The 27,997-nt window shown below is 50.5% G+C and overlaps 11 protein-coding genes across 11 annotated transcripts; 6 read left to right on the top strand and 5 right to left on the bottom strand.

Moving 5' to 3' along the window:
* Nucleotides 1–20: 20 nt before the first annotated feature.
* On the top strand, nucleotides 21–4,475 carry N7479_005296 (putative SH3 domain protein (Cyk3); the record flags this gene model as incomplete). The annotated part of the gene is made up of 1 exon (XM_057252993.1): nucleotides 21–4,475. The coding sequence occupies one exon, from the start codon at nucleotides 21–23 to the stop codon at nucleotides 4,473–4,475; it is 4,455 nt and encodes a 1,484-aa protein (XP_057106855.1).
* Nucleotides 4,476–4,789: 314 nt separating this feature from the next.
* Nucleotides 4,790–6,190, bottom strand: N7479_005295 (putative exopolyphosphatase; the record flags this gene model as incomplete). Its single annotated transcript, XM_057252992.1, has 1 exon — nucleotides 4,790–6,190. One exon carries the CDS (start codon nucleotides 6,188–6,190, stop codon nucleotides 4,790–4,792), a length of 1,401 nt encoding a protein of 466 aa, XP_057106854.1.
* A 633-nt stretch (nucleotides 6,191–6,823) lies between these two features.
* Nucleotides 6,824–8,017, top strand: N7479_005294 (1-aminocyclopropane-1-carboxylate deaminase/D-cysteine desulfhydrase; the record flags this gene model as incomplete). Its single annotated transcript, XM_057252991.1, has 1 exon — nucleotides 6,824–8,017. One exon carries the CDS (start codon nucleotides 6,824–6,826, stop codon nucleotides 8,015–8,017), a length of 1,194 nt encoding a protein of 397 aa, XP_057106853.1.
* A 342-nt stretch (nucleotides 8,018–8,359) lies between these two features.
* Nucleotides 8,360–13,815, bottom strand: N7479_005293 (uncharacterized protein; the record flags this gene model as incomplete). The annotated part of the gene is made up of 6 exons (XM_057252990.1): nucleotides 8,360–9,476; nucleotides 9,532–12,197; nucleotides 12,249–12,340; nucleotides 12,408–13,271; nucleotides 13,356–13,404; nucleotides 13,462–13,815. The coding sequence occupies 6 exons, from the start codon at nucleotides 13,813–13,815 to the stop codon at nucleotides 8,360–8,362; spliced, it is 5,142 nt and encodes a 1,713-aa protein (XP_057106852.1).
* Nucleotides 13,816–15,139: 1,324 nt separating this feature from the next.
* N7479_005292 (structure-specific endonuclease subunit SLX1) lies at nucleotides 15,140–16,411 on the top strand (the record flags this gene model as incomplete). The annotated part of the gene is given in 3 exon segments (XM_057252989.1): nucleotides 15,140–15,381; nucleotides 15,447–16,168; nucleotides 16,179–16,411. 3 exon segments carry the CDS (start codon nucleotides 15,140–15,142, stop codon nucleotides 16,409–16,411), a joined length of 1,197 nt encoding a protein of 398 aa, XP_057106851.1.
* Nucleotides 16,412–16,450: 39 nt separating this feature from the next.
* N7479_005291 (bifunctional thymidylate/uridylate kinase) lies at nucleotides 16,451–17,175 on the bottom strand (the record flags this gene model as incomplete). Its single annotated transcript, XM_057252988.1, has 2 exons — nucleotides 16,451–16,974; nucleotides 17,028–17,175. 2 exons carry the CDS (start codon nucleotides 17,173–17,175, stop codon nucleotides 16,451–16,453), a joined length of 672 nt encoding a protein of 223 aa, XP_057106850.1.
* Nucleotides 17,176–17,391: 216 nt separating this feature from the next.
* On the top strand, nucleotides 17,392–18,917 carry N7479_005290 (tRNA-ribosyltransferase family protein; the record flags this gene model as incomplete). The annotated part of the gene is made up of 3 exons (XM_057252987.1): nucleotides 17,392–17,617; nucleotides 17,686–18,688; nucleotides 18,743–18,917. The coding sequence occupies 3 exons, from the start codon at nucleotides 17,392–17,394 to the stop codon at nucleotides 18,915–18,917; spliced, it is 1,404 nt and encodes a 467-aa protein (XP_057106849.1).
* Nucleotides 18,918–19,232: 315 nt separating this feature from the next.
* Nucleotides 19,233–21,492, bottom strand: N7479_005289 (methylenetetrahydrofolate reductase (NAD(P)H) MET12; the record flags this gene model as incomplete). The annotated part of the gene is made up of 2 exons (XM_057252986.1): nucleotides 19,233–21,215; nucleotides 21,277–21,492. The coding sequence occupies 2 exons, from the start codon at nucleotides 21,490–21,492 to the stop codon at nucleotides 19,233–19,235; spliced, it is 2,199 nt and encodes a 732-aa protein (XP_057106848.1).
* A 296-nt stretch (nucleotides 21,493–21,788) lies between these two features.
* N7479_005288 (uncharacterized protein) lies at nucleotides 21,789–22,421 on the top strand (the record flags this gene model as incomplete). The annotated part of the gene is made up of 1 exon (XM_057252985.1): nucleotides 21,789–22,421. One exon carries the CDS (start codon nucleotides 21,789–21,791, stop codon nucleotides 22,419–22,421), a length of 633 nt encoding a protein of 210 aa, XP_057106847.1.
* A 176-nt stretch (nucleotides 22,422–22,597) lies between these two features.
* On the bottom strand, nucleotides 22,598–23,349 carry N7479_005287 (Nucleoside diphosphate kinase; the record flags this gene model as incomplete). Its single annotated transcript, XM_057252984.1, has 5 exons — nucleotides 22,598–22,726; nucleotides 22,782–22,912; nucleotides 22,969–23,116; nucleotides 23,205–23,235; nucleotides 23,327–23,349. 5 exons carry the CDS (start codon nucleotides 23,347–23,349, stop codon nucleotides 22,598–22,600), a joined length of 462 nt encoding a protein of 153 aa, XP_057106846.1.
* Nucleotides 23,350–24,401: 1,052 nt separating this feature from the next.
* N7479_005286 (glucan 1,3-alpha-glucosidase ROT2) lies at nucleotides 24,402–27,342 on the top strand (the record flags this gene model as incomplete). The annotated part of the gene is made up of 2 exons (XM_057252983.1): nucleotides 24,402–24,483; nucleotides 24,545–27,342. The coding sequence occupies 2 exons, from the start codon at nucleotides 24,402–24,404 to the stop codon at nucleotides 27,340–27,342; spliced, it is 2,880 nt and encodes a 959-aa protein (XP_057106845.1).
* Between the last annotated feature and the right edge of the window lie 655 nt (nucleotides 27,343–27,997).

The raw sequence follows: 27,997 nt of genomic DNA, 5'->3' as shown, positions 1-27,997 counted from the left end.
ACCGTGTTTAAGTGACCACTATGGCTCAGCTTCCAATGCGGTTTCCATGCTGGTGCCGAGCAGTATATTCCTGGGGTGGAGAGACTACACGAGATCTGGGATTTGTGGAGGGTGACTTAATCGAATGCTTGAATGCAGGCGATGGACAATGGTGGATGGGTCGGTTGCGCCGTGACAGGCGCGCGGTCGGACTGTTCCCGTCAAATTTTGTTGAGCTTCTGAGTGAAGACTTTGTGCCTGTCAGCCGTGATACTACTAGTCCAATGGTGCTAGCGGGATCTTCTCCGATAAATAATCCCACATCAGCTCCCAAGAAACAGAAGACCGTTTGGCGGAAACCGTTCCAGGCGCATAAGGAAGCAGTATCGCCAGCTTCCGTCGCTCGGCGCGCAACCGCCTCTAGACCAGCGGCACCCCCGATTCCCCAACCACCCCCTCGGGATGGCGGCATTCCACGAAGTACGAAGCCATTGCGCACGCATGCGACAGCAGTCAAGAACCAAGGCTCACTATCTCGGCCCACATCATCCGCATCGCGGCCTTCTTCACGCGGTGTCTCTCCTCGTTCGTCTGCGGAGCCTGAACGGTCGCCATCGATGCTGCCGAGAGGAAATACCTCATCTTCTCGGCCTTCATCCCGCGAGCAATCTCCATTACAAGCCCAGGAACGTTCATATGGGAGGTCGTCGAAGGGCAGCATCTCATCTACTCGGCCTCTGTCCCGCAATCCGTCCCCCTTGCCAATACACGAAAATTCCCCCGGAATAGTCCCACAAGGCAGTATCTCATCTTATCGGGCTTCATCTCGTGAGCCATCTCCATTGCAAATACAGGATTATTCGCCCTCGACCATGCCACATGGCAATATTCCATCCTACCGGGGCTCCTCGCGTGAGCCATCTCCATTACAAATGCAAGAATACCCGCCTCCCACCATTCCTCATGGGAGTATCTCATCCTATCAGGCAACATCGCGTGAGCCATCTCCAATGTATATGGAGGATCATCCACCTGCGACGATGCCGCATGGCAGTATGCCATCATACCGGACCCCATCGCCGTTACCAATGCAAGATCATTCATCTGCGATGGTCCCCTACGGGCGTATCCCATCTTACCGGGCTCCATCTCCACTGCCAATGCAGGAGCATTCTATGATGGATTCACATGGTGGTATGTACCGGCCTCCTTCACGTGGACCTTCTCCATTGTACATGCAGGACCATCCACCTGCGCCGATGCCACATGGAAGTATGTCCTCCTATCGGGATCCATCACCGTTACCAATCCAGGAATATCCATCCGCGCTGGTCTCTCGCGGGGGCATGTCATCTTATCGGGTTCCGTCTCGTGAGTCGTCTCCAGTGCATATGCACGAAGAGAGAGAAGACTCTCCCCCTCCACCTCCCCCACCGCCACACCGAGTCATCATCGGTCGTAGGGACTCCCGCTCTCCTCAGCAGCCAATGCATTCTCAGACACGAAGTCATTCACCGCTACCACCAATGCACTCATCCCAGTACCGCACACCCTCTCCTCAGCCGCCATCACACTCTCCAAACCCATCACGATCTCCCACGCCATTAGTTATGAATGATCGCTACGACATATTCGATCGTACCCCGTCACCGTCTGTAGCCTCAATGCACTCCGCTGTTTCTGAGACACAATCAGACATCCATGGAAACACACCATCTCCGCTGCGAGATGCCATGGAAGATGTCATGACTTCCTTGGAAGACATGGGTCTCGCTCGCCACGCCCAGTCGCCTTCACCCTCTCCAGTCTTCAACAATCCCTGGGCCCCTGAAGCATTTGACACCTCACACGAAAGGACTCCCCAAGGTAACAGACGCCGGCCCTTGACGTCGATGGGCTTTGATGGAGATAAAGAGCAACCACAGGGCGGACTCACCCACCGCAACAGCGTTTACAGTCACGACCACATGGATGGTCCGCCTCAACTGAACAATTATGTCCAAAGAATGGAGAGCCGTCTACGTCAGTTGGAAAGTCAGAATCGACCGTCTGAGGGTCAAAGAGCTGGCCAAGACGACGACGACGGACCTCCTCCCCCTCCTCCAAAACACGCCACTTACCACCCACGAAATAATTCTATACCAGGACAATATGCTCCCCTCAAGGCCCGGCGCTCCGGCCATGACCTTCGGGGCGGTATTCTTAACAGGTCATTTACCAATAAATCTAGTGCCACCAATTCATCTAGTGGGGTGCAAAGTAATGGCACATCCATGACGACGAGCACAGACAAGACGAGCCAAAGTGTTATGAGCGGTTTCTCTGCGGGCGGATTTAGTGCTACGAGTGCAGGGAGCTTTGCTAGGCGAGGCGGGCATGAAATGCCGAATACAGCTATGGACACCGTCCGCTCTCGAGGGTTCAGTGACGTACGCCCGGAGACGCCTTTCACTGGTGTTTCATACCACTCTAGTCATAACTCGTCTCGTCAGGGTGCATCGTCGGCTATTCCATGGTCGTCCACCGGTCTAGACTCAACGGATCATAGCGGAGTCTTTGGTGGTCTCTCTACGCCAAAGAGCAAAAAGCAAGGGTTTTTCAAGAAGATATTTGAAACAGCCAAGACTGGTGCAGCCAGCGCAAGGAGTAGCATTTCGGTCGGCCATGGGGAGAGATCAAATTCTCCAACTAAAAGCATCAGAGGAATAGACGCCGTGTCACCGGGTCTTACGTCTCACTCAAATCGTGATAGTGGCCGTGATATGGGCCTCGGAACTGTTGACTGGGTCCAGGTGCGCCGAGATGTTAACCGAGCGTCGTCTCCTAGTCGAAATGAGAGGATCGACAGGGCAGAACGATGTCAGATGGTGAATCACCCTGTTATCTATTCCGTGGAAGAGCTATACGATACCGCGGAGGGTGATGAAAGCATCGATGGGCAACCGATCACTGAGCCAACCAATTTCCACGCGGCAAATCTCACCCTCGTTGATAAAAGTGCACGCTTCATCAGCAGCCTACCTCCGATGACAAATCCTATGAGCCTCGCACAAGCCTATATTTGTCGACCCTACAAGAGTGATGTTCAGCGTCTTCGAGCCATCTTTACATGGGTCAGCGAGAAAATTTCGTGGGAAGAACCTGTCGACGGTATTGAAGTTGATATGAAGAGACTTCTACAGGCCAAACGAGGTACCCCGGAGGAAATCGCACTATTGGTGCATGAGATGTGCGCAGCCGTTGGCCTGCATACAGAAATCATCCATGGATTCCTTAAGAGCCCCGGCGACTCCCTTGATCTAGAAAGCCTCTCCCGTCCCAATCACTGGTGGAACTCTGTCCTAGTCGATGGTGAATGGCGCTTTATGGATTGCGCACTTGCAAACCCCACGAACCCTCAACGCAGTAAATTCGTTTCTAACAACTCTTCCGTAGCGGAGAGCTGGTACTTCCTTACGCGCCCACTTGATCTCTGCTACACCCATGTCCCGATGTATCCGGAAGAACAACACATCTGCCCGCCAATTTCACCAGATGTTCTGCTCACCCTGCCCACCGTGTGCCCGCCGTTCTTCAAGCTTAACGTGCAGATACCAGATTATGACACAAGTATGATCCGTATCGACGGATTGGAGGTCATGCAAGTACGCATGGTAGTCCCTGCAGATGTTGAATGTGCAGCGGAAGTCGAAGCACCGGGATTCGCCCGTGACGCAGATGGCGATTTCTTCGAAAGCGGAGACATTGTCCGCAAGCGTGCCTTGGTCCAGCCCGATTGGGTCCGCGGCCAAAAACGCATCACAATCAAGGCTGTACTGCCAGGCGACGAAGGCCAGGCCGTGTTGAAAATCTATGCAGGCAAGAAAGGGCTGATGCACTCAAGCCGAGACATCCCCCACCCCTTGGCCTTAGCCCTACCAATTCTCCACACCGGAGAGAATCCTTCTTATGAATTTGTGCTGCGCCATCCTACACCCCACGCCCAGCGACACGACTTGTACATTATGCAGCCTCAATGCTCGCGCCTCGCAGTCAACAATACCTTCGTCTTCGCTGTCCGGCAACACCCTGCTGCTCCCGCGTCCGCCAAGGATGAGACTTCCAATGGCCGCGGCTCGCCCTCATCTGTCTTCACTCGTCCGTCCAGTGCATTGAGCATGGTGTCCAGCACAGCGGGCGGCTCGACTGTATCGGGTGCTTCTAACGAATTCTCAGCGTCGACCTCGGCCATTTCATCGACCAGGTCCACCTCTGGACGGGACAAGGCTGCGAAATTAGCCATCCAGTCCCCGTCCGGCAAGATCCTTCGTCTCACCCGTAAAGCTGAACACATGATCAGCAGTGATACTGGCACCGAATCTCTCACCGATGCTGTTGCTGAGGGCAGTGTTTGGGAGACTGTCATTAAGATCGGCGAGCGTGGTATGTGGCGCGGTCTTGTGCTGGCTGATCGAGCTGCGCGCTGGTGTGTATTTTGCGAGTGGGAGTGTGTTTAATTTCTCTTTTACATATTATGGCGTTTATCCTAAAGCCTTCTGACACACCAGATTCAGGAGGAGGTGGTTGTCTACATTTTTCCCCCTTGTTATTTTGCTTTGTTTTATTACGGGTTGCATATCTTTTTGTCATAATGTCCTTCAGGCATGCTGGAATTTGCATGAGGTTAGCTTGGAGCATTGCATATATTGCATTCTATTTGTCCAGGTTCTATTCCAGAGATCTGGAGTTCGGTGTTAGAGTCTGGATTAACAGAAGTTTGAGAAATCCAAGTCTACATAAGTGATCATAGAAATTCTTCCATAGATTTCATTTACAATTTAGCTACTGCTGCCCGTAGCAACGGGGCGACCTGCTTCCTACTACCAGCCGCATTGGTCTGCACCCACAATTTTCTCCATAGGGGTGATTCCTCGTTCAATGTAAGAAGACAATCTCCTGTCAGCTCAGGGATATCCTCCCCATCGAGCGGAGACCAATCTATGAGCCCAAGGTGGTGGGAGGAGTGCTCAACAAACTTCTTGACACCCTCAACAGCCGATTCATTGTCACCCATCACGCTGACAAACAGCTCGCGACAGAACTTACCATTAGTGCCTGTAAAAGCCGTCATAATAACAAGCACATCCAAGTCTTTCTCCTTCGAAGTTGCGAATGAGCGCGCAGCATCGAGAAATTTCTCCGGGCTACCCGCCTTTTGTACAATCCATCGCATAGGTCTGACGGCAGAACAAAAGCCCATTTTCACAGTCTTCCCCGAGGACTGTGACGTCTCAGTCCAGTCCTTGTAATCGCGATCCAACACCTCATCCATCGTAAGAAGATCTAGACTATTCTGTTTAGCATAAAGAATGCTTTTGTAGAACGCCTCTAACTCCCAGTTGTTTTTAGAATTCACTGCAGCTTGTGATCCGCCCTCGATTTGGGATTGCAGGAATTCGACAGCCATACGATCGATATCGGTCACTTTGCCTTCGGCAGTGAGGTTCGAGGTATCAATAAGCACTGCAGAAAGAGCAAGCTTTGCAACCTGCACCATTTCCGGAGTCGAGTCCCAGAGATTCCGTTGTTGCAACTCTCGAGTAATGAGCGATACACAGGACCCAGGTCCCGGCTGAATAATCATAGGCTGACCTTCTGGTAATTCGTCAATGCTTGGCATGGAGTGCTCGTCCACGTGGTGGTCGATACATCCAATAGTCCGGAAGGAGACACCCGGCAACCCGGTTAGGGATCCCGAGCCCTTATCGGTCTTTGAGGGGCGCGGGAACGCGTTCCAATCTACCAGCGTTGCATCCACGAGAATCTGTTTCAGGACATTTTGGTCTTCGAGGGACTGCGCAAAATCCGCGATGGTCATAACATGGTCGCGTAGGAAATTACCAGCAGAATGTAGGGTATTCTCGAATTGCTCCTCATTGTTTAGGGCGGGGAAATTGGTTGATGACCATAGTGCAGCTGAAAATTCCGGTCTTAGTCGATACAGCTCTGTCCCAGCGGGGAAATTGGGTAGGTTTAGGAGTGGGATATGGGGTCGGGGGGTTTTGACCGGGAGCCTGTTGTTCGCGCAGTAGGAGTAGATGATTGCCGACACAATGGAGTCGAGGTCAGCGGAGGGATTGCCGATTACGTAGATTGGAGGCTCGGACAGGGCACCCGAGATGAATTTGAGGTGTACTTGGCGGGCTTGCCGTAAAAATTGGAGGAGAGTCATGTTCGTTGAATAAATTTGTAGCTAAAGCTCCTATGCCGGCAGATACCCGACGTCATTCAATTGCTGACACATCATATATCGAATGGATCCCGGATAGCCCTGGAGGGTCCGCGGGTATTCCGTCTGTGGCGACGAAGTACTCCCTGGACTTAATTCTCACTGGTTGGTAATAATACTGATGAAGGCAGAAGAGGTCAAGGTGATCACTGGTGTCCCCATGGAGAAGAATAGAGAGGAAAAGAGAAGAAGGATCAAGGCGAGTCAAATGTAGGCAATTATTACCGTTATGAGAAGCAGCAGTTCATGGTGTTTGAAGTATTACCTTGACCTCCAGGGCGCCGACGTCAAATTACTGTAATTTATGGGACAAATCATCCATATTAAAAGAACAGTACCGGTCGGAGGTTTAGGAAAAGGTGTAGTCACAGGTCTCTCAGGTTATATGAAGTTATTAGAAAAGGGTAGTGTAGTACTATGAGAAAGGTTGATAACTACTTACAGTAAGGCTGTACAAAGAAAATAAGGCACACTAGCAGATGCCTTAAGCCCCCCACATCCTAGAGCTCAGATGCAACCTCCATGGGGACCTCGGGACATCCTAACGGAATCACACCAAAAGCCATACATAAAACAATGCCTCTCCCACTACAGCTACCAGAGACATTCGCCCAAATCCCCCGCTACAAGATCCTATACTCCAATCCCTCTCCCATCCACCCCTTAACCTCAATTGCAACCCCAAGAATCTCCCCGCACCGCCCCCTCATCACCATCCACGCCAAACGAGAAGACCATTCCTCCCCCCTAGCCTGCGCAGGCAACAAATATCGCAAACTAGAATACATAGTCCCAGACATCCTTTCCCAATCACCCCTCTATCATAGCCATGAGAACAACCCAACGCCCCCAGGCCCGCTGCAAGGCGCAGCAACAACTCTCGTTACAGAGGGCGCAATCCAAAGCAACCACACCGTGCAAGTCGTCGCTCTCGCTCGGAACCTCGGTCTGAAGGCTCTAGTTCTCTTACATCGCGGTACAGGCGGCGGACTCGCAGCTGCTAGTGATAAGGATGCCTTCCAGCGCAGCGGAAATGTGCAAATCAATCACCTTCTCGGTGCGGAGGTTCGCGTCTGCGAAGAAGGTGATCCGCTGGCGCAAGATGCGACACCTTTTCTTGATGAATTGAGGGCGTCGGGAGAGAATCCGTATTGGATTCCTGGTGGCGCGAGCTTACATCCACTTGGTGGGCTAGGATATGCGCGAGCGGCATTTGAGATCGCTGCGCAGGAGGAGGAGATGGGGCTTGGCGGTTCGGGTAGGTTTGATTATATCTTTGTCGCGTGTGGAAGTGGGAGTACGGTTGGTGGGTTGGTCGCTGGGTTTAAGCTGCTGGAGAAGATTCGGGGATTGGATGTGTCAAAGACGATTGGCGAGCGGAGGAAAATTGTTGGAATTCTTAATTCTCCGACTAAACCACGGGCATATCATGAGGGGCGGGTGCTTACCTTTGCGCGGAAGGCGGGCGAATTGATTGGGCTTGATGGGGAGCGGGATATTGCGATTGAGGATGTGCGGCTTGATGATCGGTTCGTTGGGACTGCATACGGTGTGCTTGACGGCGAGAGTAAAAATTCTCTAGAGACTATGGCGCGGACGGAGGGTATGGTGCTGGACCCAGTTTATACAGCAAAGGTTGCCAGAGGCATGATGCACTGGGTGAACGAGGGAGAAGTGGCAGATTCTGCTAAACCTTTGGAGCAGGTCAATGTATTGTTCGTTCATACAGGTGGACAGGCTGCTCTAGGAGCTTATGCGGATATCAAATAAAATATATCAGTGAATAAGAATGGCTCAATTCAACTAGTATTACATGGTGTAGCAGCAAAGAAAAGCAGTCATGACAGACATAGTCTTGTGGTATGGGAGAAAAAACAAACAGAAAAGCGTGGAATCGCTGGAAAACACCCCCGGACTCGCCAGCCCAGTCTCTTGTACACCCTTTTTTGAAAGTTGATCCGAACAGAACGATTAAAGCATAGGAGAGGCGAGTAAACGACTAAAAGTGACGCAGGAAAACTATCAGACCATACCAAACAGACCGAAAAAGAGAAGTGGTCAAGTTTTCAATAAAAACAACAGATTCATTGAAGAAAAAAAAGCGAGGCTTGCTCAAAGTTCCTCGTCCTCAAGGTCTCCATTGGGGCCATCGACTTTGGGTTCACCATGCGGTTCACCGGGGTCACCATTTTGAGCCGAGTCCTCTTGAACAGAGGCAGCACGGCTACTGCCATTGCTGACCACGAGGGCCTCCAGGGCCTCATTCGCATGAGTATTTTCCATATGCTGGGTCTCAGCTTCGGGGTCAATCTCTTGGTTGGTTAGGTCTGCGAATACGTCATCTAGGTTCTGACGAGGGCTGCTGCTCGCGAACTGAGGTTCATGACCAAAGCGGGGAGGGCTGAAAAGGGAGGGCTCCAAATCTGGCTGGGGAGGAGGAGAGCGTGGCAAGAAAGAGGGGGACTGAGAGGCGGCTGCATGGGGGAGGAAAGCCGAGGAGGAGGTAGGTGCAAACGCGGGCGTGGAATCGCTCGCAGGCAAAGAATAATTTGCAGAGAAGGGGTATGGTGCAGTGTTTGGATCTGCCATCTGAGCCAACGTGGGACCTGTTATGGGAGGTTGTCCACTACTAGAAGTCGATGGTGCTGGTTGCATGGATGCAGGTTGATTAGGACCTGGCTGTGATTGAGAATCAATAGATTTCCGTTTGGTTACGCCAATGTGTTTGGGCCGAAGATGCTCCGGGAGATCCTCTGGACGATTCACCCCAAGCTGGGCCATTATCTTCTGCTGCTTGGTTGGCCGTGGCTTTCGTGTCGACAGAGATTGCTCTAGAATTGGAGGGGGTTCCGGTGCGACGGGTGCCCACTTGTGGATCTCCTGCCGGAAGAAATTTGTCTCGAAGGTGAGAAGAACTTCAGCGCCCTCGATTTTGCGGAGATAGAATATCAAAGTAGGCACTTCCTCGGTCGTTGTGCAGGCAGCATTAGTGAAGCTATGCAGGAAATCACGGAAGGCTGTTGCTTGATTAATGATACTCTCAAGAACTTCTTCTTCCTCTGGCTGGAAAGGTAAAGTTGCGATCTCCGCGTGCCAATCTTGCAGATCCTCAAGCTTGGGACGAGCAGCGTCGCGCGGGATCTTTTGACGCCAATCGCAAATTGGGCAGGTGTACTTGTCAAATTCCTTCACTTTACCGCGAGCAATCTTCAAACATTTGCCATGGTACCTACATAGGTCAGTAAACTGAACGGTAACTAGAACCGGAAAGTTTGTTGGCTTACCATTCGTGGCAGACTTCACATTCAATCATCATTCCTGCTTCAGAGTGTCTGCAAATACAGAACACATCTCGCTTTCGTGACTTCGGGCCCCACATGTTATTGGGATTGCTAGGATTCTCAAGCAAACCTTCGGGCGAATTGTCTCGAGATGAAGGCTCCACAGGTGGTCGATAGCTGTCCTCTAGGTCGAAGCAGTACGAATTCCGCTTCTCGACGTATTCCATATGGGTTCTCAGGATATGAAGAGGAGCATTCGCCTTGCCAAATAATTTCTTCCCTTTTCGCATCCAGTCTTCATGACGCTTTTGTTCACGTTCCAAGTCGATCGCTCCGATAGGCCGACTCGTCAAATGCTCAAGAGATTCCATGAGGTCACGGATATCCTTGTACTTGGGCCTATTCTTCATTTCCACGTCCTTACTCTTTTCATACAGAGTCTGTATCCGTTTTTGCGCCTCACGCTGCTTGGTCAATATAGCATCGACAGCTGCAAGAGTATCAGGTGAAACCGGGAAACGAGACGCCTGCGCAGAGAGAGCTTCTAATTGCTGATAATGAACGGCCTCAACGGACATTAATTCCTTGGCCTTCATTTCCCACGCATCCCCATGACGAGCAAGCTCCTTGAAATGAACTAAATGTTCATTGGTATCGGATAGGCCGAGCTGCTCCGCGCCAGCGACGAGTTCCCGGCAATCGGTAAGGGTCATATACTGGTCTCGTTTGCGCACAGCTTGTTCAATCCATTTGATTTGGCGGGAAACCTGCTCTAGGTGTTCCAGTTCCGGGACTTCCACGTTGAAATTTTTGCCGCGTTCGATCAGTTCTTCAATCTCCTCAAGAGGTCGGGTATGTGGATGCATTAGGGCATTATTAATATCCTGTTGGAATTTCTCGATTTCGCGGGTTTTCTCTTCCAACGCCGCCATCTGTGGACAGTCGAACGAAAGTTTATCAGCCTCTGCCTGAAGGGCGTAGATATGTTCAATCCTGCGGACTTCGCGATCGCGATCGTCCAGCTGCGCCGCCTTGGTGCTGGCTCTCCGCCAAGCCTTCTCGTTTTTTCTCCGGTTCTGCTGCTTCCGGGTAATGTAGTTGTTGGCTTCTTCAACCCATTTATCGCAACGCTGGACGAAGGCCGCAAGATCTTGAAGGCCTGGCAAGTGGTATGGGATTTTCTCACCTTCATTGAGCAAGTTATGAAGGGCCTTAAGCTGAGGCTTCGGTTCATCCTCCAGGGTCTTGTCGAGCTTTTCAGACCAAGCTTCAGGGATTCTTGCCCGTTCTTGGACTTTCTGCACAAGTGTCTGCAATTCATCATCACTCATGCGATAACGGAGGGTGTGGCCTGGGCCGCACAACTTCTGGGCAAAGGTTTCGCCACAGCAGTCATAGGTGTCCACGTGCAACAAACAAACAGTCTTGCCTGATTTGTGACAACGGAACTGAGTGAGGTAAGCGTAGGCCTTGCAATGTTGACACTGATAATCATCCTCAGGAAGGTCTTCATTCTCAACTACGAATCTTGGCTGTGCATCATCTGCCATAGAATCAGGACCAAAGCCTGGGGTACGAGCAGAGACTTCCTTTTGTCGGTATAAGAAAGCAGCCCGTTCGCCCAATTCACGAGCGCAGGTCCTTGCTAGTGCAGGCGCAAGCCACTTGGCAGTAGCAATAGAGGTATCACGTGCAGCAGCGGTAAGAAGCAATTCGTCGTGAGAGAAACATGGATGTCTGCGGAAGTTCTGAAGACGCTCAACACCTGCTGCACCGTATGGCTCCCAGTCCGCAGGCGCGAAGTTGACTGCTTCATTGAAATTAAAGCCATGGTTGAAGCCGGCATGGTAAGCTTGAGGGAAAGTGAGCACGAATTGACCAGCTCGCTGATCTAGCGCATAAACGTTGACCCCGGCCTTGCGAAGCTTGTCTGGCGGCATCAAGGTAACAAGCTGGAAAAGAAGATCGGGTTGGCCTTCGAAAAGCTCAGGAACTGCATCCCGCATAGCTGCCTCAAACGCTTCTGCATCGGCACCTGGAATTCCATACCAGGTCTTGGTAGCACCGAAATGTTGGTAATTGGCAGAATAAGCGTAGTGATCCTCATTATGCCAGCAGAAAGTGGAGAAACACATCCCTACATAAACCCAGGGAACAGTCATGCCGGAGATATCGGACTTGATATAACGGAAGAGAGAGTCCCCATAGAATGGAAGCACATTCAGGTTCCAAGGATCTGACGAACATGGGTCAAGAGGATTCCGCTCGATAGTTGGGAATCCACTTCCATGCGTGGTCGAATGGATGTCTGCGCCATACTCCACTTCAACGGTCTCATGTAAATCAACGACAAGCTTCCAGAATTCGGCCTCCACATCATCCTCGGTTTCGCGGCGATGTGTGTTGAGAACCGGGTCAAAGGGCATTTTGGAAGCAAAGTATTTCTTCTTAAACTCGTTGGCCTTCTCTTGGAATTGTTTGAGTGAGTAAACACCACCGTCTTCGAACCCGAATTCCCCTGTGCCTACTAAGCACTTGGGGCAGTGCCAGTCGTGTTCCGATGGTGTGGTAGTAGACGGATCGAGACACGCTTTGTGATATCCTAGCTCGCAACCGTCGCATACAAGAATCGACTCTTGATCGTCGGATTTGCCACAAGTCTCGCACTTCTATTCACGAATCAGTATATAAATCAAATGTTGACACGAACCTCTGCCTACCTCACCAGCTGGCTGAGAGCCATCCTTGCGTGATTTAACCGGCGCTGGGCGAAGAAGCGACATATGAGAGCCCGCAACCGTTGGGAGGGAATCTAAAGGGGGGATTGATTAGTCGAGGCTTACTTTGAGTATTGAAAGAGTAAAACAAAGGGAGTGTACCTTTCTTGAGGCGCTTGCTGCGCCGACCGCTTCCATCATCATCATCGCCATTTTCGCACTGAGAACTGTACTCGCGGCTGATAGCACGCTTCAAAGACTCTTCATCTTGACCGCTTACAGGTGTCGAGACAGAGGCATGCTCGGAAACGACTTTGGGTGTCGACGCGCCGGTGTCTCCCTCCCGCTTGATTGCCGGGCCGTTGTTCATGGGGGTGAAAGGGGAGTGGTTGACGGCGGTAAATCCACTGAGGCCGGTGTTGACAGGAGTAAAGCCTGCGGCTGCGACTGCGGCTGCGGGGCGCGAAGGAGGGGGAGGAGTGGGTTCGATGGGTGGTGTCGGCTTCTCTGGGGACTTTTCCATTGGGGTATGTGCCATTGGAGTATGTGCCACTGGAGTATACGCCATTGGGGTATGTGAAGCAGCCATTCGAGGCAAGCTAGGAGTGTCATCACGGACTTTAGATGGGGTGCCATTTTCATCCATCATGGGCTTGTGAGTCAAGGGAGATTGTAGAGGCGAAGGGGTGTATGGACCACCGTGCTCAAGCTCAAGCTGTTGTTGAACACCCGGCTTGGCCCGGGCCAGGTACTCCTCGTACGGCTGCAAGTAGCGCTGGTATGAGTTCTTCAGCGAAGTGGATAAAGAAGACATTATCTTGCCGCTATATCCAAGATCACGACCAATCTCTGCCCATTTTTTCGTCTTACACACGGATTCAAACCCACCACGGCTCTCTACTGCCTTCTTAAGTTTGTAGAGATCTAATGGTCGCTTGTCGACACTGGGTAACCGGCTGTAATTAGTGCCATGCTGTTTGTGGAACATAGCCAGTCCATCGACGTAGTTCATGTTCGCGCGGTTTCCTATGTTTGAATGAGGGTCAGACCCGCATTCCGGTTTGATCCTACCAGTTGGGGCTGACTGATATGCTAGATGCAAGCCCTTACCTCCTTCAACCGAATTGAGCTCTTGTCGACGGGTTTTGAAGTGAAATCGCTGTGTCCATTGTCAGACGTGATCATGCGTGGGAAGCGACGGTGGAGGGGTTCCTACCTCTGTATCGATTGCGAAAGTCGGTTGCCACCCCTCTGGCGGAATCACTCGGCAAATTCCATACTTTTTCCCCTCTGGAGCAATCTTCTGAATGTAGGCCACTGGATCCTTGAATTCTTCCTCCGTTGGACGGAAAGTCGGGGCTTCTGGGATGCCATGGGGACGAATGCGCTTGGATGGCTCTCTAGGGTTATTAGGTTGCCCACGCCGTTCCACGGTGGACAAGTCAAGAGGTGCAGACCTGCGAGCGCTCAGTGGCACGTTGTGGGAGTGCGACGGATGAGTGCTCGAGGACCGAGTCGGCTGGCCTTCCGCGGCCGTCGAGGTCGCCCCGGCAGAGGCCGGAGCTCCCATTGTTCGAAATGGGACAAGCGATTAGGGAGATTTGTGATTGGGCGCGTATGTTTAAGGGAATCCGATTGACAAGGACGATAATGCGACGAAGGTAGGGTGTGATGATAAATATCAGGAACGGCGGCTGCCGGGGTTCCTGCCAATGTGACCGAAGGGTGAAGGATCAGTGACGAACCAAAAGATATGAGAGAATGGACTTTGAGAAGTAAAAAAAACGAAAGAAAAAGTTGACTAGGGCAAAGGGTGTTAGAGCAAAGAAAAAAAAAATAGAGGCCCAAGTCGCAGAGAGGAAAGAAGGATAGATGGGATAGAAACCTTACTGAGTGGAGGAACAAGATTATGTGCAGTACAGATCGACTGGGGTGGTACTCCAGAAGTACTGCCAGGTCCCTTTTGTGTGGCCAGCCAGTAAAAAAGGAACCAATGAGTGACCCTGAGAGGACCTGGAATCCAGCCGCGATGGTACCGATCCGTACGGTACAGAGTTTACGGTAAGAATGAGCTAATCGGGAGCTCAGGTACCGCTTATTCCCTGAGTTTCACCTGAAATTTTGGTAATTATACTGCAATGCCTGCAAACGGGAACATCATACGTTGTCCCTTCAAATTATTTTTTTGTAATTTGTGAGCCCAATATTACAAGGCCATATATGTGGTGGATGATATAGTGTCTTGTGACACATCAATTTGATAGAGGATGAGCCTCGGATATACTCTTTAGCGTGATAATACTGATATTATACTGACATTATACTAATATTATACTGCTATTATACTGTTATTGTACTGATATCATACTCATATTATAATACATATTGGTCTAAACGTTGTTTCGACAATTTTTGGTAGATTTCAATGGCTTACTATGGAGATATGTACTCCGTATATGGGATTATTTGTTTTTGCCTTTCTGATATGTTCAAATGTTTATTATCATTAGATGAGGTATATTCATAGTATATTTATACAGACTTTTAGTTGTCATTCTTTATATATATATATATATATATATATATACATATCCCTTAAACTACATACATACGTAGTACTACCTCCTATCATGTTTCTAATATCCCTAAACTCCAATTCTATTTCCCCTTGAGAGGGAAAACAAAAAGGGAAGGAAAAAAAAAATACGTTATCATGTGACCCAGTGTATGTGCCCCGGTGGTATCTAAGGTACCTAAGGTACCGTTTAGGACCCGCACGTATTCGATAGGCAGAGCTAATTTCAAGGACTTGATAAGCCTCACGTTGAATTAAACGTCTCAATGTGAACAAAAATTTTCGAACCCTTTTTCAAAACTACTCCAAATCAAACATTATGGAAGATTCCGAAAAGCCCAAACCAATCCCGGCATATTACTGTTGTTATCTCCTCCGGTCGACCGTTAGACATGCCTCACTGTACATTGGCTCGACGCCAAACCCGATCAGACGACTCCCTCAGCACAACGGTGTCGCCAAAGGTGGGGCCAAGCGAACCGCCAGAGATAAATTACGCCCCTGGGAAATGACCCTTGTCGTAGAGGGTTTCACGAGCAGAGTCGGTGCTTTGCAATTCGAGTAAGTCACACGTGAATTCCAAGGTTGTTTGTATACATCGCGTCTCAATTTCTCATATCGCGTAGATGGGCTTGGCAACATCCAGAAAGGTCGCGGCACCTGGATTCCGAAGATGATTTAGACCCGAGGCCTCGAGCTAAGGCCAATGCCAATGCAAAGACGGGAAAGCCAAAACCAAAACCCAGGGCTCGGACCAGGAGATCCCTAATAGCGCATTTGGAGGACTTCAATTCCCTGCTTCGCTCGACTTATTTCTCCTCTTGGCCGTTACGAGTCCGTTTCTTTTGTCGCGATGTCTATCGTGTATGGCGAGCCTGGAATGATCGTGTTGATGGTCATTTACCCGACAATATCAAGGTTATCCTAGATGGCGACAATCTTGCAACGGTGCCCGATGCCAAGCAAGACAATGAACTCGCACCCGTCGGAAGCATTAACAACCTAACAATTGACTACACCAGACTTGAAGATTATCTCGAAAAGTCAATGTTCATGCTGGAAGACCCAGAGGATCTACAGTGCACGGTCTGTCAAGCGTCGATCTCTCCTGACGAAGAACAAATAGTAGTGTGTCCACATCCGAATTGCCGCGGCACAAGTCATTTATTATGTCTATCTACCAAATTTCTTGACGCCACCAACGAACCAGATCTCCTGGTGCCCACACAAGGAACCTGCCCGTTGTGTAGTAACACCGTACAGTGGGTGAAAATGATGCGTGAGCTAAGCTTGCGCAACATAGCAGAGAAAGAAGCGCGCGCAGTTCTAAAAAGAGAAAGAGAAACGTGTTCGCAAAGCGTCTGCCGCCATGGAGGCATCTTCGGGACCTCGGTCATCTTCTATTGAACCAAGGTCACTGCTAGAAGAACCGACCCAAGACGACCTAGGGCCGAATTGGTTTGAGGGTGTCGATATAGAATCCGACTCTGATTTTGAGAGCCGACAGAAGCATCGCTCGACTCAACCTCCATCAAAGCTCGAGATTGTGATTGAAGACAGCGACTGGGATGACGCAGAACTCATTGAATGAGAGCCAAGCGAAACAAAGCCCGGTATTATTTCTAATTCGCTAATTCGCAAGAGGTTCCAATTTCCTCAACGCGCCCGTCACTTCCAGACGGGCAATGCAACCAGCTACAGCGCTTTGTATCTCCTGTGAGACCTCATCAATGGATTCGCCCGCGTTGATAATGGAAACATCCTGCTGCTTCTCGAAGATCGTTCGGAAGAGCTCCCGCACGCGGGTTTGCATCGCCTCATTTTCATATCGCTCGGCACCGAATCCACCACGCTTTGCTGCTTCCTCGGGTGAAATGCTAAGGAATAGGCAGATATCCGGACGCGGCAGTCCTATTTCTGGCTGCCAGGCCCACTCCAATGACAGTGTGGGGTTCGCTTTCGCAGCGGAGTAGACAACGCCGGAATACGAGTAGCGGTCTACAATGACTGTTGTTCCGTTCGTAATATCTTCTTCGATGCTCTTTGCAACCTCCCATCGATTTGCCGAGAAAAGAAGGTGAATAGAATGGTCGTCTTGGTGTGATGTGCCGCGCAGATAGCTATCAATCAACTTCCCGATCGGCGTCGTTCTGTCTAGAGGACATTATTAGACCAATGGCACCTATAATAAATGAGTAATCAAATACCTGGGAATCGAATGTATTTAACCACATGCCCTTGCCGTGAGAGCGAATCCCGTAGCATCTCACACTGACTCGATTTGCCAGCGCGGTCAAGCCCTTCGACAACAATGAGAGCTCCGCGTCGCGTCGGCGGCACTGATGTGCCTGTCATGATTGAATAATATGCTTGGAAATTATTATATGCAAAAAGTTTGAGAATTGTAGATCAAGATCCTCAGTTCCGACCGAATATATGCAAAATAATTCAAGACCGTTTCCGAAGGAGGATAGTGAGGGCGATGTTTATCGGGAAATCCAATTTCTCCTGGCCGATAAGAACAAGATCCAGGCCGCCCCAAACATGGCCTTTCAATAACCACTAAACGCGATGGACCAAGCGACGTCCGCATCCCCAGCGATGACCTTCAGTGTCCTGGCATCCTCTGCTCCAGTCCTTGCGCCCAGAGTAGGCAGATTGGCTATTCCAGGCCGCAAAACCCTCGCGACGCCGCACCATGTCCCGCTCACTTCGCGGGGCACAGTGCCACATGTTGCACACGATGTGATGCGCGACCACACTGAGATCAGCAGCTTGTATGCTGGATTAGAAGATTGTAAGCAAAATACTGCAAGATGATTACAATTGGTTCTCATCAACATTACTGACAGCGCATGCAACAAGTCATCGCGAATAAGGACGCCCCCGTATACAAGACACCCGCCGCAGATCACGAGTCGCCATTGAAGAAATTCATATGTGTGGCCGAGGATATGCCTTTGATCCTTGGTCCACGGCGATTCCCTCCGATCCCATGCCCGCCCGCGAACACATCGACTTCCATCGCGCTTCTGACATCAGTCGGGTTCACCCAGTTATCTGCGCATGAGTACGTGACGGCAGTTCAAAAGCTGAGACCAGATATTGCAGTTGGAATGGTGGACCTGGCTAATAAGCAGCCTGGGTCCAAGAGGCGGGGAAGGATGGTTGACCGGACCCATGCCTGGACTCGCGATGCGTTGGAGCAGCTCTATGGGAAATCTGTGGCAGAGAAAGACAAATCAAAGAGCGCATATTTTGCACCAGTGTTGCCTCTCGATAATGCGCAGCAGTCACTCTATCTGGATGATCTGGAGAGCGAGTTCCGGTGGGATATATCTGGCCTAGCGCTATACCAGTCTGCATCATTGGGATTCGTCCCAGAATCGTTGGCCGATCTTCCTCGGTTGCTCTTCAGTGAGCCCGAGACTCCCCACACTATTCTGCGTGAGGTATCCCTTGGAGCAGATCTTCTGACCACGCCTCTGCTAGGCGCATCGTCAGATAGTGGTATCGCGATGGAATTCGTCTTCCCCGCTCCAGCTGCCCTGCAAGAGGACAAGTCCGAGCCTCGGCCTTTGGGAATCGATCTGTGGACTGAAGATCACACTACTGATGTGTCTCCACTGCGTGAGGGATGTGAATGCTATACCTGCAAGAACTACCATCGTGCTTATGTCCACCATCTGCTACTTGCCAAGGAGATGACCGCTTGGGCGCTCCTTCAAGTCCATAATCTCCACGTTATGGATAATTTCTTCGCAGGAGTACGGGAAAGTATCCAACGTGGATCCTTCGATGAGGATGTTCAGACATTTGCTCGTGTTTATGCCTCTTCGATGCCAGACAGTAGTGGAGCAGGTCCTAGGTATGTTATTTTCGAATGTGGTATTCTATCTCTAATCGCTAATAATCTTCCCAGATTACGTGGATATCAACTCCCGGCAAACGGGCCTAACCAGCCCCGCCGCTTCCCCAAGGTATATGGCCAACTTGAGGATGCTATACAAAAATTCACCGAGTCCCAGTCTGAAGTCGCTACCCCAGACACTGATGCGAGCGGACTTGAGGAACATGGATTTGCTGAGAAGTTGTGATCAAACCCGCAGCTGTCAGGATCGCCTCTGGCAAACCCTTGCATGAGAAACGGTGCGTATTTATAGAAGCATTTGCTTAGCAATTGGCGTATGAAATCTATCAATCAACAACATAAAATATGTATAAAAGCAGGAGCGTACGCATAATCGTAATATTCATCTCAATGGGATGGGGTCAAGACTAGTATACAGAAATCCAGATTTTATGCCATTCATAGTTCATATGTCCAGGCTTGCCCTCATTAAACCATCAACCGTAAGAACCCTTCTTGATACAGGGTATATCTTTATCCCGATTTGAAGAAAGACGTATTCTTAAACCTCCTCTCCCGCCAAGACCCGCCACATCCACTTGACCTCATCTTCCTCCTCCTTGGAGCCTCGCTTGGTACCGGCACCGAACTGCTGACCGACAACACACACAAGCCAAGCGTCATTCTTGGTTGTATCCAGATAGGTTTCAGTGGGAGAGCCGCGAGGGTAGATGCGACGCCATTCGTCCCAGATTCGGAAAGCCTCCTCGCCCCAAGCACGGAAACTCACTTCCTCGATGATGGTTGGGGTGACAATCTCCTTGCCGCGGAATACACCCCAGGTAACAGCATTGACACTGTCGGGATTGTCGCCAAGGTCATCGAGCTCCATATCGGCAGGCTGGGTTGGGAGCGAGGATTCGAAATCGCCCTTGACGTTTGTCGCGAACCAGGTGAGCTTGTCGTGGCCGTGCTTAGCAAATATGGGCTTCAGAATGTTGGTGTAGTCGTTGTTCGAGCAGAAGAACTCCACAAATGGCTTCTGAAAGACGAACCCTTCTCGCTGAGGACCCCAGCCGAAGATGGGGTGGTCATTGCGTACACCGTTCACTGCGGGCTGCGAGGCCAGTGTCCACCAGCCGCGGCCATCAATGAGTTTCAACAACTCCGGTCGAATCAGCTCAGTCTCCGCATTCAAACCCTGACCATCCTCTTCGGCGCCGCCCTCTGACCACGGAACCATGTGTAGCTCTCCCGAGACGTGGCGTCGGAAAAGTGTGCTCATGTCCTTGGAGTCCACTGGGTGGCCCCATAGCCTACGTGCGGTATTGGCAGTCACATGAAGCGAGGGTCCATAGCCGTCGATCTCACCGAAGGCGGGCGAGCGAGCATCACCCCATCGTCCGTTGGGGAAATCATCCCATGTTGCTTCTCTGCCAAGAGCACCAAGACCCTCAGAGATGAGAAGAGTAGTGCTGCGGTTTGGCGGGGGTGCCGGCATGCCTGCACTGGCTGCTTGGGCCTCGTGAATGGAGTCCTGTGATGACCCATGGACAGATAACTTGTCCACAATGACGCGGTTGTGGGGTTGCGAGTTGATAGAGGATGCACGGCGTCTTCGCAACACACGTCCAGGGAAATCGAGTGGAATTGATGTAGAATCATCTTCAATAGCATCTCCTGCATCTGAAAACGACGGGATCAAATCACATTGTTCCAGAATAAATGATACTGTCTTCTCCAAGTTCAAGGTGTAGAAGTGGAATCCTCGCGGCCCTGGGGACGGAATGTCCCTCATACCACCCACAATCTCGCTAACAATATCCACACCTGCGCGCTTGACCGCATCGTCGTCGTGCTTCAATTCTTCCATGCGTTTGGCAATAGGAGGTGGGATCGTGACATGACTGAGCTTAGTCACTCGAGTCAAAATCTTATAGCTGTGGATGGGCATCAAGCCCGGAATGATGGGGATGGTCTTGAAAGCACCAGACTCATGGTTACGAAGCATTTTCTCGAACTTCTGGTAACCCTCGATATCGTAGGTCAGTTGAGTCATGATGAAATCTGCTCCAGCCAGTGTCTTCTCGACCAGATAAGGCATATCTCTAACCGGATCCTGGACGTCTTGGAACGTGTCGGCAGGATGGCCCTCTGGATATGCGGCAACACCGATACAGAAGTAGTCGCCATGTGTCTCGCGAATATATCGTACCAGATCAACGGCAAAAGTGAAATCCTTGTTGCTATCATCCTCTCCGTGCATGTTATATTCCTCACTGCGGGGCGGGTCTCCTCGCAGGGCCAGGATGTTGCGAATTCCGAGAACCTTAGCCTCATCTAGAGCCATATCCACCAGTTTGCGGCTCATGTTCGTACATGTCAGATGAAGGACGGTCGTCAACTGCAGTTGGCGCTGGCATACTTCCGCCAGTTCGAGCGATCGTGCTGCGGTGCTACCGCCGGCACCCCAAGTAACCGTAACGAACAGAGGACGGAGTGCTTGAGCCATCCGCTCCAGACGCGCGGACAGGTTGGCAAAACCCTATAGTAGATCATATTAGCAAATATTCATGAATGCATTCAGCACGCGGGGTAACCCCCACCATCCGGGTCTTTGGAGGGAAGAACTCCAAGGAAAAGTAGTTGGCATCTGGCGGCAGAGCCGCGATCTTCTCAGTGATCTTCTTCTCCATTGCTTCCTTTGAGTGTATAAGTCGGCAATGGGAGGGGTTGGATGAAGAAGAGAGGATTCGGGAAAAAGTGGATCCAGTTGTATCGGGAACGGTGATGTCTACAGCTGCCGAGTGGCCATCACGCATTATAAGGGTCTATTGCAAATACGCTACATTAATCTAAATGCTTAAATACTGTTTCTATGCAATGAGTGACTTTAGCTTGAGCCCTAAGAGCTAGAGTGAGCAAAAAGTGGCAGCGCTTGAGCTGACTCAGCGAGATAATCGTCATTCCAATATCTCGGGATCGACGAGCTTAAAACCAGCACTTAACTGCTTTGCACTCCTGTATATTGGCTGTCGGAGGACGATTTTTTATTGGACATATATATTTTTTTCTCTCTTCTTGATCTCTGCAAGTTAGCCAATCCCTCCACGAAACCATGGCTTCCCGACCACCCAATTTTCTCCGCTATCTCCGTCTGCAAACAGCTCGAAACACTAGATCGCATGCGTCGCGCCGAAATATTTCCACTCCCTCTCCTCCACATCCACCAAAACCGTTACAGCCGAGCTCCAATGACTCTCGTTCTCGCCTACGCCGGTTTAATGACCGTCTTCCTCGCTTTCTCCGCACATACACGACACCCTTACTTGGAGCGCCGGTCACCCATATCACATCATTCCTGATACTTCACGAAATTACTGCCATTCTTCCCCTATTTGGGTTGGTTGGCGCATTTCACTACGGAGTCTGGATGCCGGATCTTGCATCGCAGACAGGCGAGACCAATTCCTTCGACGAAGGAGCTGCACGTTTCGGGCGCTGGCTGAAAAAGAAAGGTTGGGTGGATGAGGCCGATGTGAATACTGTTGCGGGACACGAAACCACTGGGGAGAAAACAGTGGACCGAGCAGGAGTTCGATTGGTGCTAGAATTTGCCACGGCCTATGCGATCACGAAAGCTTTGCTGCCAGCCCGGTTAGCAGCGAGTGTATGGGCGACACCCTGGTTTGCAAGGACGGTGTTTGCACCTACAGCAAACCTAGCTAGGAGGCTTTTCGGTAGAAGATGAGCCGGTCGAGCATTACTGTAATACCAGATAACGTATTCATAGAGCATACATATGAATTTGTATATTGTTTATTATTCCAAGCCGGTGGACTTCGTCCTCATCACCGCTGCTTTATTCTATGCTAGAAGTATCCGACAAGGAAGTCCGCCTGACCAGTCTACTTAGAGGCGAGGAATTTATTCGTAAACCCAAGCGGACTGAGCGGAGGTGTACTTGAGAACCTCGGAGGCGCCGAACCAGAGGGCGATCTCCTTCTTGGCGTTCTCGACGGAGTCGGAACCGTGGCAGACGTTGCGGCCGACATCCTAGGGAATGTCAGTATGGAAGGACGCGACATTCAAACATTGGGGAGTTCCTTACGATAGCGAAGTCACCACGGATGGTACCGGGGGCGGAAGCCAAGGGGTTGGTGGCACCGAGGAGGACACGGCCGGTCTTGACGGCATCCTTGCCCTCCCAGACCATAGCGCAGATGGGGCCGCTCAGCATGTCTAGAGCTGTGTTAGTGTATTGTGTTTCGCGGAACAGTTCGGGCTAGGCAACTAACAGGCGACGAGACCCTTGAAGAAGGGCTTGGTGGCAAGATCAGCGTAGTGCTTCTCGAGGTGCTCCTGGCTAGGGGAGGTGAGCTTCATGGCAACGAGCTTGAAGCCACGGTTCTCGAAGCGAGAGATGATGGGGCCAATGAGTCCACGCTGTCGAAATTGTCAGTAAATTTTGTTCAATTGCGTAAATTCTTCCAGATCCGTTATAGATTCGAGTCGAATGGAGCTGTGTCCGTACCTGGACACCATCGGGCTTGATGGCAATGAAACTAGGCAATCGATTAGCTTGACCGGCAATGAGGGGTAATGACAATCGAAAGAAAAGGAAGGATGGGGGAATGGTGATTTTGAAGCACATACGTCTGTTCCTGGTTGGCGGACATTTTGAATGTATGAGAATAATAATTCAGGTATGAAGTAGGAGAAGGGAACGGGAAGAGGGGAAGATTAAATAGAGGCTTTTAAAAAATTCGGGCCTTCCCACTTGGGCCGATGATTGGTGGCCAAGGAGGGGTGTTGCTGCCATATTTCTAAGGCCATTAGGGGTCAACCTTACCATTGAAAGGTTGTATACACTCTTTTGCTTCACAACACTCAATTACAAAGATATCAATATTTATTCCTAAAAAAATGTTTCAATACGAATATGGACATATATTCCTACCTTGACGGTCAAGATCTCTAATGACACAGGGGTAACAACTTGTATCTAGCCCGGTGCCCGATCGTTTCCCCTGAAGTTCAGCTGCAGAACAATTTGCACTTTCATCCTAGTCCTAGTCTCTCACACTGGCTTCCAATTTATAGTTTGGGGATATTCGATTTTTCAGTGCAGATTGATGGAGGAGATTGTGCTCACTACACTGTTAGGAGGTACTATCCTGTTCACCTAGGTACATACAAATCTTGGAGAGGAAATCTAATACCGAAACCCGAAACATTTCTATTGATATCATTGATCTATCAGTTCTTACGGGAGATACTAAAATGTAAACCCGAGGGTGGACCGACCTCTTCGAAGTATTTGAATGAATAGTGGTTAATAGAGGCCGGAAGAGGTTGTGGGGAGATCCAGACTGAGACTTAGCTGGTATCACACATCAAGTTCCTTAATCTTTAAATGGTTGACCTATAATACTTACCTACGTACATATGTAGGTACATAATGTATATGTAGGAGCAGTACTCCATACGGAGTAGAATGTTCATATCATGGGCACCGATTGGTTTAAAAACAAAACAAGCTGATTGGCTGTTCAGAAGCTATTGTGGCTGCCTTGTTGCCTTAGGTGTCTTACCCCAGCTCAGGCCAGCTTGTAACTAACTAGCTTCTGTTGACGGCATCTCCACCTCTAAATGCAGGTCAATCATTGATAACCAACGCCATTCTGTTGGAGATTGAGGGTCTCTGGTTGATCATACTATTTATTTCACCATGGCCAGGAGTCTACCTGTGCCCCGTTGGGCAATGTTGCTCTCCTTGGTAATCCTCCTCGGATGCATTGTCGCCCCCAGTTGTAAGGCTGCCTTCGGCCGAATTGCAAGATTATAGAAAGCTAATTCACGGGCTATAAACAGTGGCGGTCAAACACCAGGATTTCAAGACTTGCGAGCAGTCCGGGTTCTGCAAACGAAACCGTGCCTACGCCGATAACGCCTCCTCCCAAGGCACCTCATGGAGCTCACCCTACGAGCTCGACCCTGCCACCGTACATTTCAAAGATGGAATACTTACTGGAGTCATTGTCAAAACAACAACTGCCAATGAGAAGGTCCGGCTACCTCTCACGGTGTCTTTCTTGGAATCGGGAGCCGCCCGTATTGTGGTGGATGAAGAGAAGCGGCTGAAGGGCGACATTGAAATGCGACATGGCAGCCAAGCGAACAAGAAGCGATATGATGAAACTGAAAAATGGGCGATAGTGGGTGGTTTGGAAGTTAGCAAGTCGGCCACGTTGAATGCTCAGAGCGAAACTGGATTCACCAACATTTTATACGGACCGGGCGATAAATTCCAAGCAATCGTTCGCCACGCTCCATTTGGGGTCGAATTTCAGCGAGACGGAGAGACCCATGTCCAATTGAACCACCAAGGCTTCTTGAACATGGAGCACTGGCGACCGAAGGTAGAGGGCAAAGACGGCGAAACCGGCGAGGACGAGAGCACCTGGTGGGAGGAGACGTTTGGAGGAAATACTGACTCGAAGCCGCGTGGTCCCGAGAGTATTGCTCTTGATGTCACATTCCCCGGTTATAGTCATGTATTCGGTATCCCAGAGCACGCAGATTCGCTCTCGCTCAAGGAGACCAGAGGTGGATCTGGAAACCATGAGAACCCTTACCGTCTGTACAACTCGGACGTCTTCGAGTATGAGCTCGAAAGCCCGATGACCTTGTATGGAGCCATCCCGCTGATGCAAGCCCACCGCAAGAACTCCACCGTCGGTGTCTTCTGGCTCAATGCAGCAGAAACATGGATCGATATTGTAAAGTCGACCGCCTCCCCTAACCCCCTTGCCTTGGGTGCCCGCTCCAAGACAGATACCCAGACTCATTGGATGTCCGAATCCGGTCAGATTGACCTCTTCGTCTTCCTCGGCCCCTCGCCACATGATATCAGTAAAACATATGGTGAACTGACGGGATATACACAATTGCCCCAGCAGTTTGCTATTGGATATCACCAATGCCGTTGGAACTATGTTACGGACGAGGATGTCAAAGAAGTCAACGCCAAGTTTGACAAGTACCAGATTCCGTACGATGTGATTTGGCTTGATCTTGAATATACCGATGACCGGAAATACTTTACCTGGGACCCCCTCACCTTCCCTGATCCCAAGGGTATGCAGCACAAGCTTGACGAAACTGAGCGAAAGCTTGTGGTCTTGATCGATCCTCACATTAAGAACTCGGACAAGTACTTTGTTTCCGAGGAGCTTAGAAGCAAAAATCTCGCTGTGCTAAACAAGGATGGCGAGATATATGATGGATGGTGCTGGCCAGGTTCCTCAAACTGGGTCGACTGCTTTAACCCCGCTGCACAGGCCTGGTGGGCCACCCTGCACAAATTCGACAAGTTCAAAGGATCTCTTCAAAATCTTTTCATCTGGAATGACATGAATGAACCCTCCGTTTTCAACGGGCCGGACATGACCATGCCCAAGGATAACTTGCACCATGGAAACTGGGAACATCGCGATATTCACAATCTTAACGGTCTTACCCTTCTGAACGCCACCTACAAAGCAATGCTGGAGCGCAAGAAGGGTGAGGTGCGCCGGCCATTCATCTTGACTCGCTCCTACTACTCTGGGGCCCAGCGGGTGTCTGCTATGTGGACTGGAGACAACCAGGCCACCTGGGACCACCTGGGAGCTTCTCTCCCCATGGTTCTGAACAACGGTATCGCAGGCTTCCCCTTTGCCGGCGCAGATGTCGGAGGATTCTTCCATAACCCCGATAAGGACCTCTTGACCCGGTGGTACCAGACAGGTATCTGGTATCCCTTCTTCCGTGCGCATGCTCACATTGATACTCGTCGTCGTGAGCCGTATCTGATCAGCGAACCGCACCGGTCCTACATCGCTCAGGCAATCCGCCTGAGGTACCAACTTATGCCTGCTTGGTACACTGCCTTCCATGAAGCATCAGTCAACGGCACGCCAATCGTGCGACCTCAGTATTACATGTTCCCAGAGGACGAGCAAGGCTTCGCCATCGATGATCAACTGTACCTTGCTTCCACGGGTATTCTCGTGAAGCCTGTTGTGCAGGATAACACCTACAGTGCGGACGTGTATATCTCCGACGACGAGAAGTACTATGACTACTTTGACTTCACCGTTTACCAGGGCGCGGGCAAGAAACACACCGTCCCTGCGCCAGAGGAGAAGGTGCCTGTGCTGATCCAGGGTGGTCACATTATTCCCCGCAAGGACCGTCCTCGTCGCAGCACCGGTCTCATGCGATGGGATCCGTATACATTGGTCATTACGCTAGACAAGAACAGCGAGGCAGAAGGCACTCTGTACGTGGATGATGGCGAGACATTCGACTATGAGCGTGGCGCCTACATTCACCGCCGCTTCAACTACCGCGAGTCGGTGTTGTCGTCGGAGGACATTGGAACCAAGGGACCCAAGACTGCTGAGTACCTCAAGACCATGTCTGGTGTGACTGTCGAGCGGGTGGTGGTCGTTGACCCTCCCGCCGAATGGAAGGGTAGAGACACCGTGACTGTCATTGAAGATGGAGCTAAATCCGGCTCTACAGCCTCGTTGGAGTTCTACGAGCAGGATGGCGGGAAGGCATCGTATGTTGTGGTGAAGAAGCCAAATGTTGCCATTGGAAAGATATGGCGGATCGAGTTCTGAGTGATATATTTTGTTTCGTGCATAATACATGTATGCAAATTGATATGTATCATTGAAAGTTGATACGGCTGCATGTCATGAACAGACTTTTTTTGTTTTTTTATATAGAATTGATTGCTATGGGAAGGAAACAGCCCCTTCACAAAATCTAACGCGGTCATATCGAGGATTACGCTTTTGGGCCATTTAGGCATGAATACTATGTGCACAGATCGCCCCAAATTTCCTCATTTACATGGATCCTAGGTAGCTTCTTTTCTCATCCCACACGCTAGTGAACATGTGCCAGTCTGAGAACGTACCGCACAGTACCTTTATGGCCTCGGCCCTCTGTCTAAGCGAGTCAACATCACCCTTGGGATCAATATATCCCTGAACATAAATGTTTGTCTATGCGCATCTTAGCTTGCTTCCTGACCCCGCCTAGATCTAGCGCAGCGCTTTTCTTGTCCGGGCGGAAGTTGTCCGGCCTGTTAGGACTCACAGAAGAGGTATGCGGGGTACTTACATATTGTCACTCGACTAACGGGCGAGTTACTCACCAGACTCGGTAACTTGTCTTGAAATCGAGCCAGACAGCATAAGAGGGGGAAAAGGGAAAGACCAAAAGTATGTAGTGGTTATATATCCTGGCCCCACCTAGACCTCAGCGTGT

Source organism: Penicillium vulpinum (assembly GCF_028829585.1).
Source record: "Penicillium vulpinum strain IBT 29486 chromosome Unknown utg000003l_segment0_segment0, whole genome shotgun sequence".
NCBI lineage: Eukaryota > Fungi > Ascomycota > Eurotiomycetes > Eurotiales > Aspergillaceae > Penicillium > Penicillium vulpinum.
This window is presented reverse-complemented; position numbering and strand designations above follow the sequence as displayed.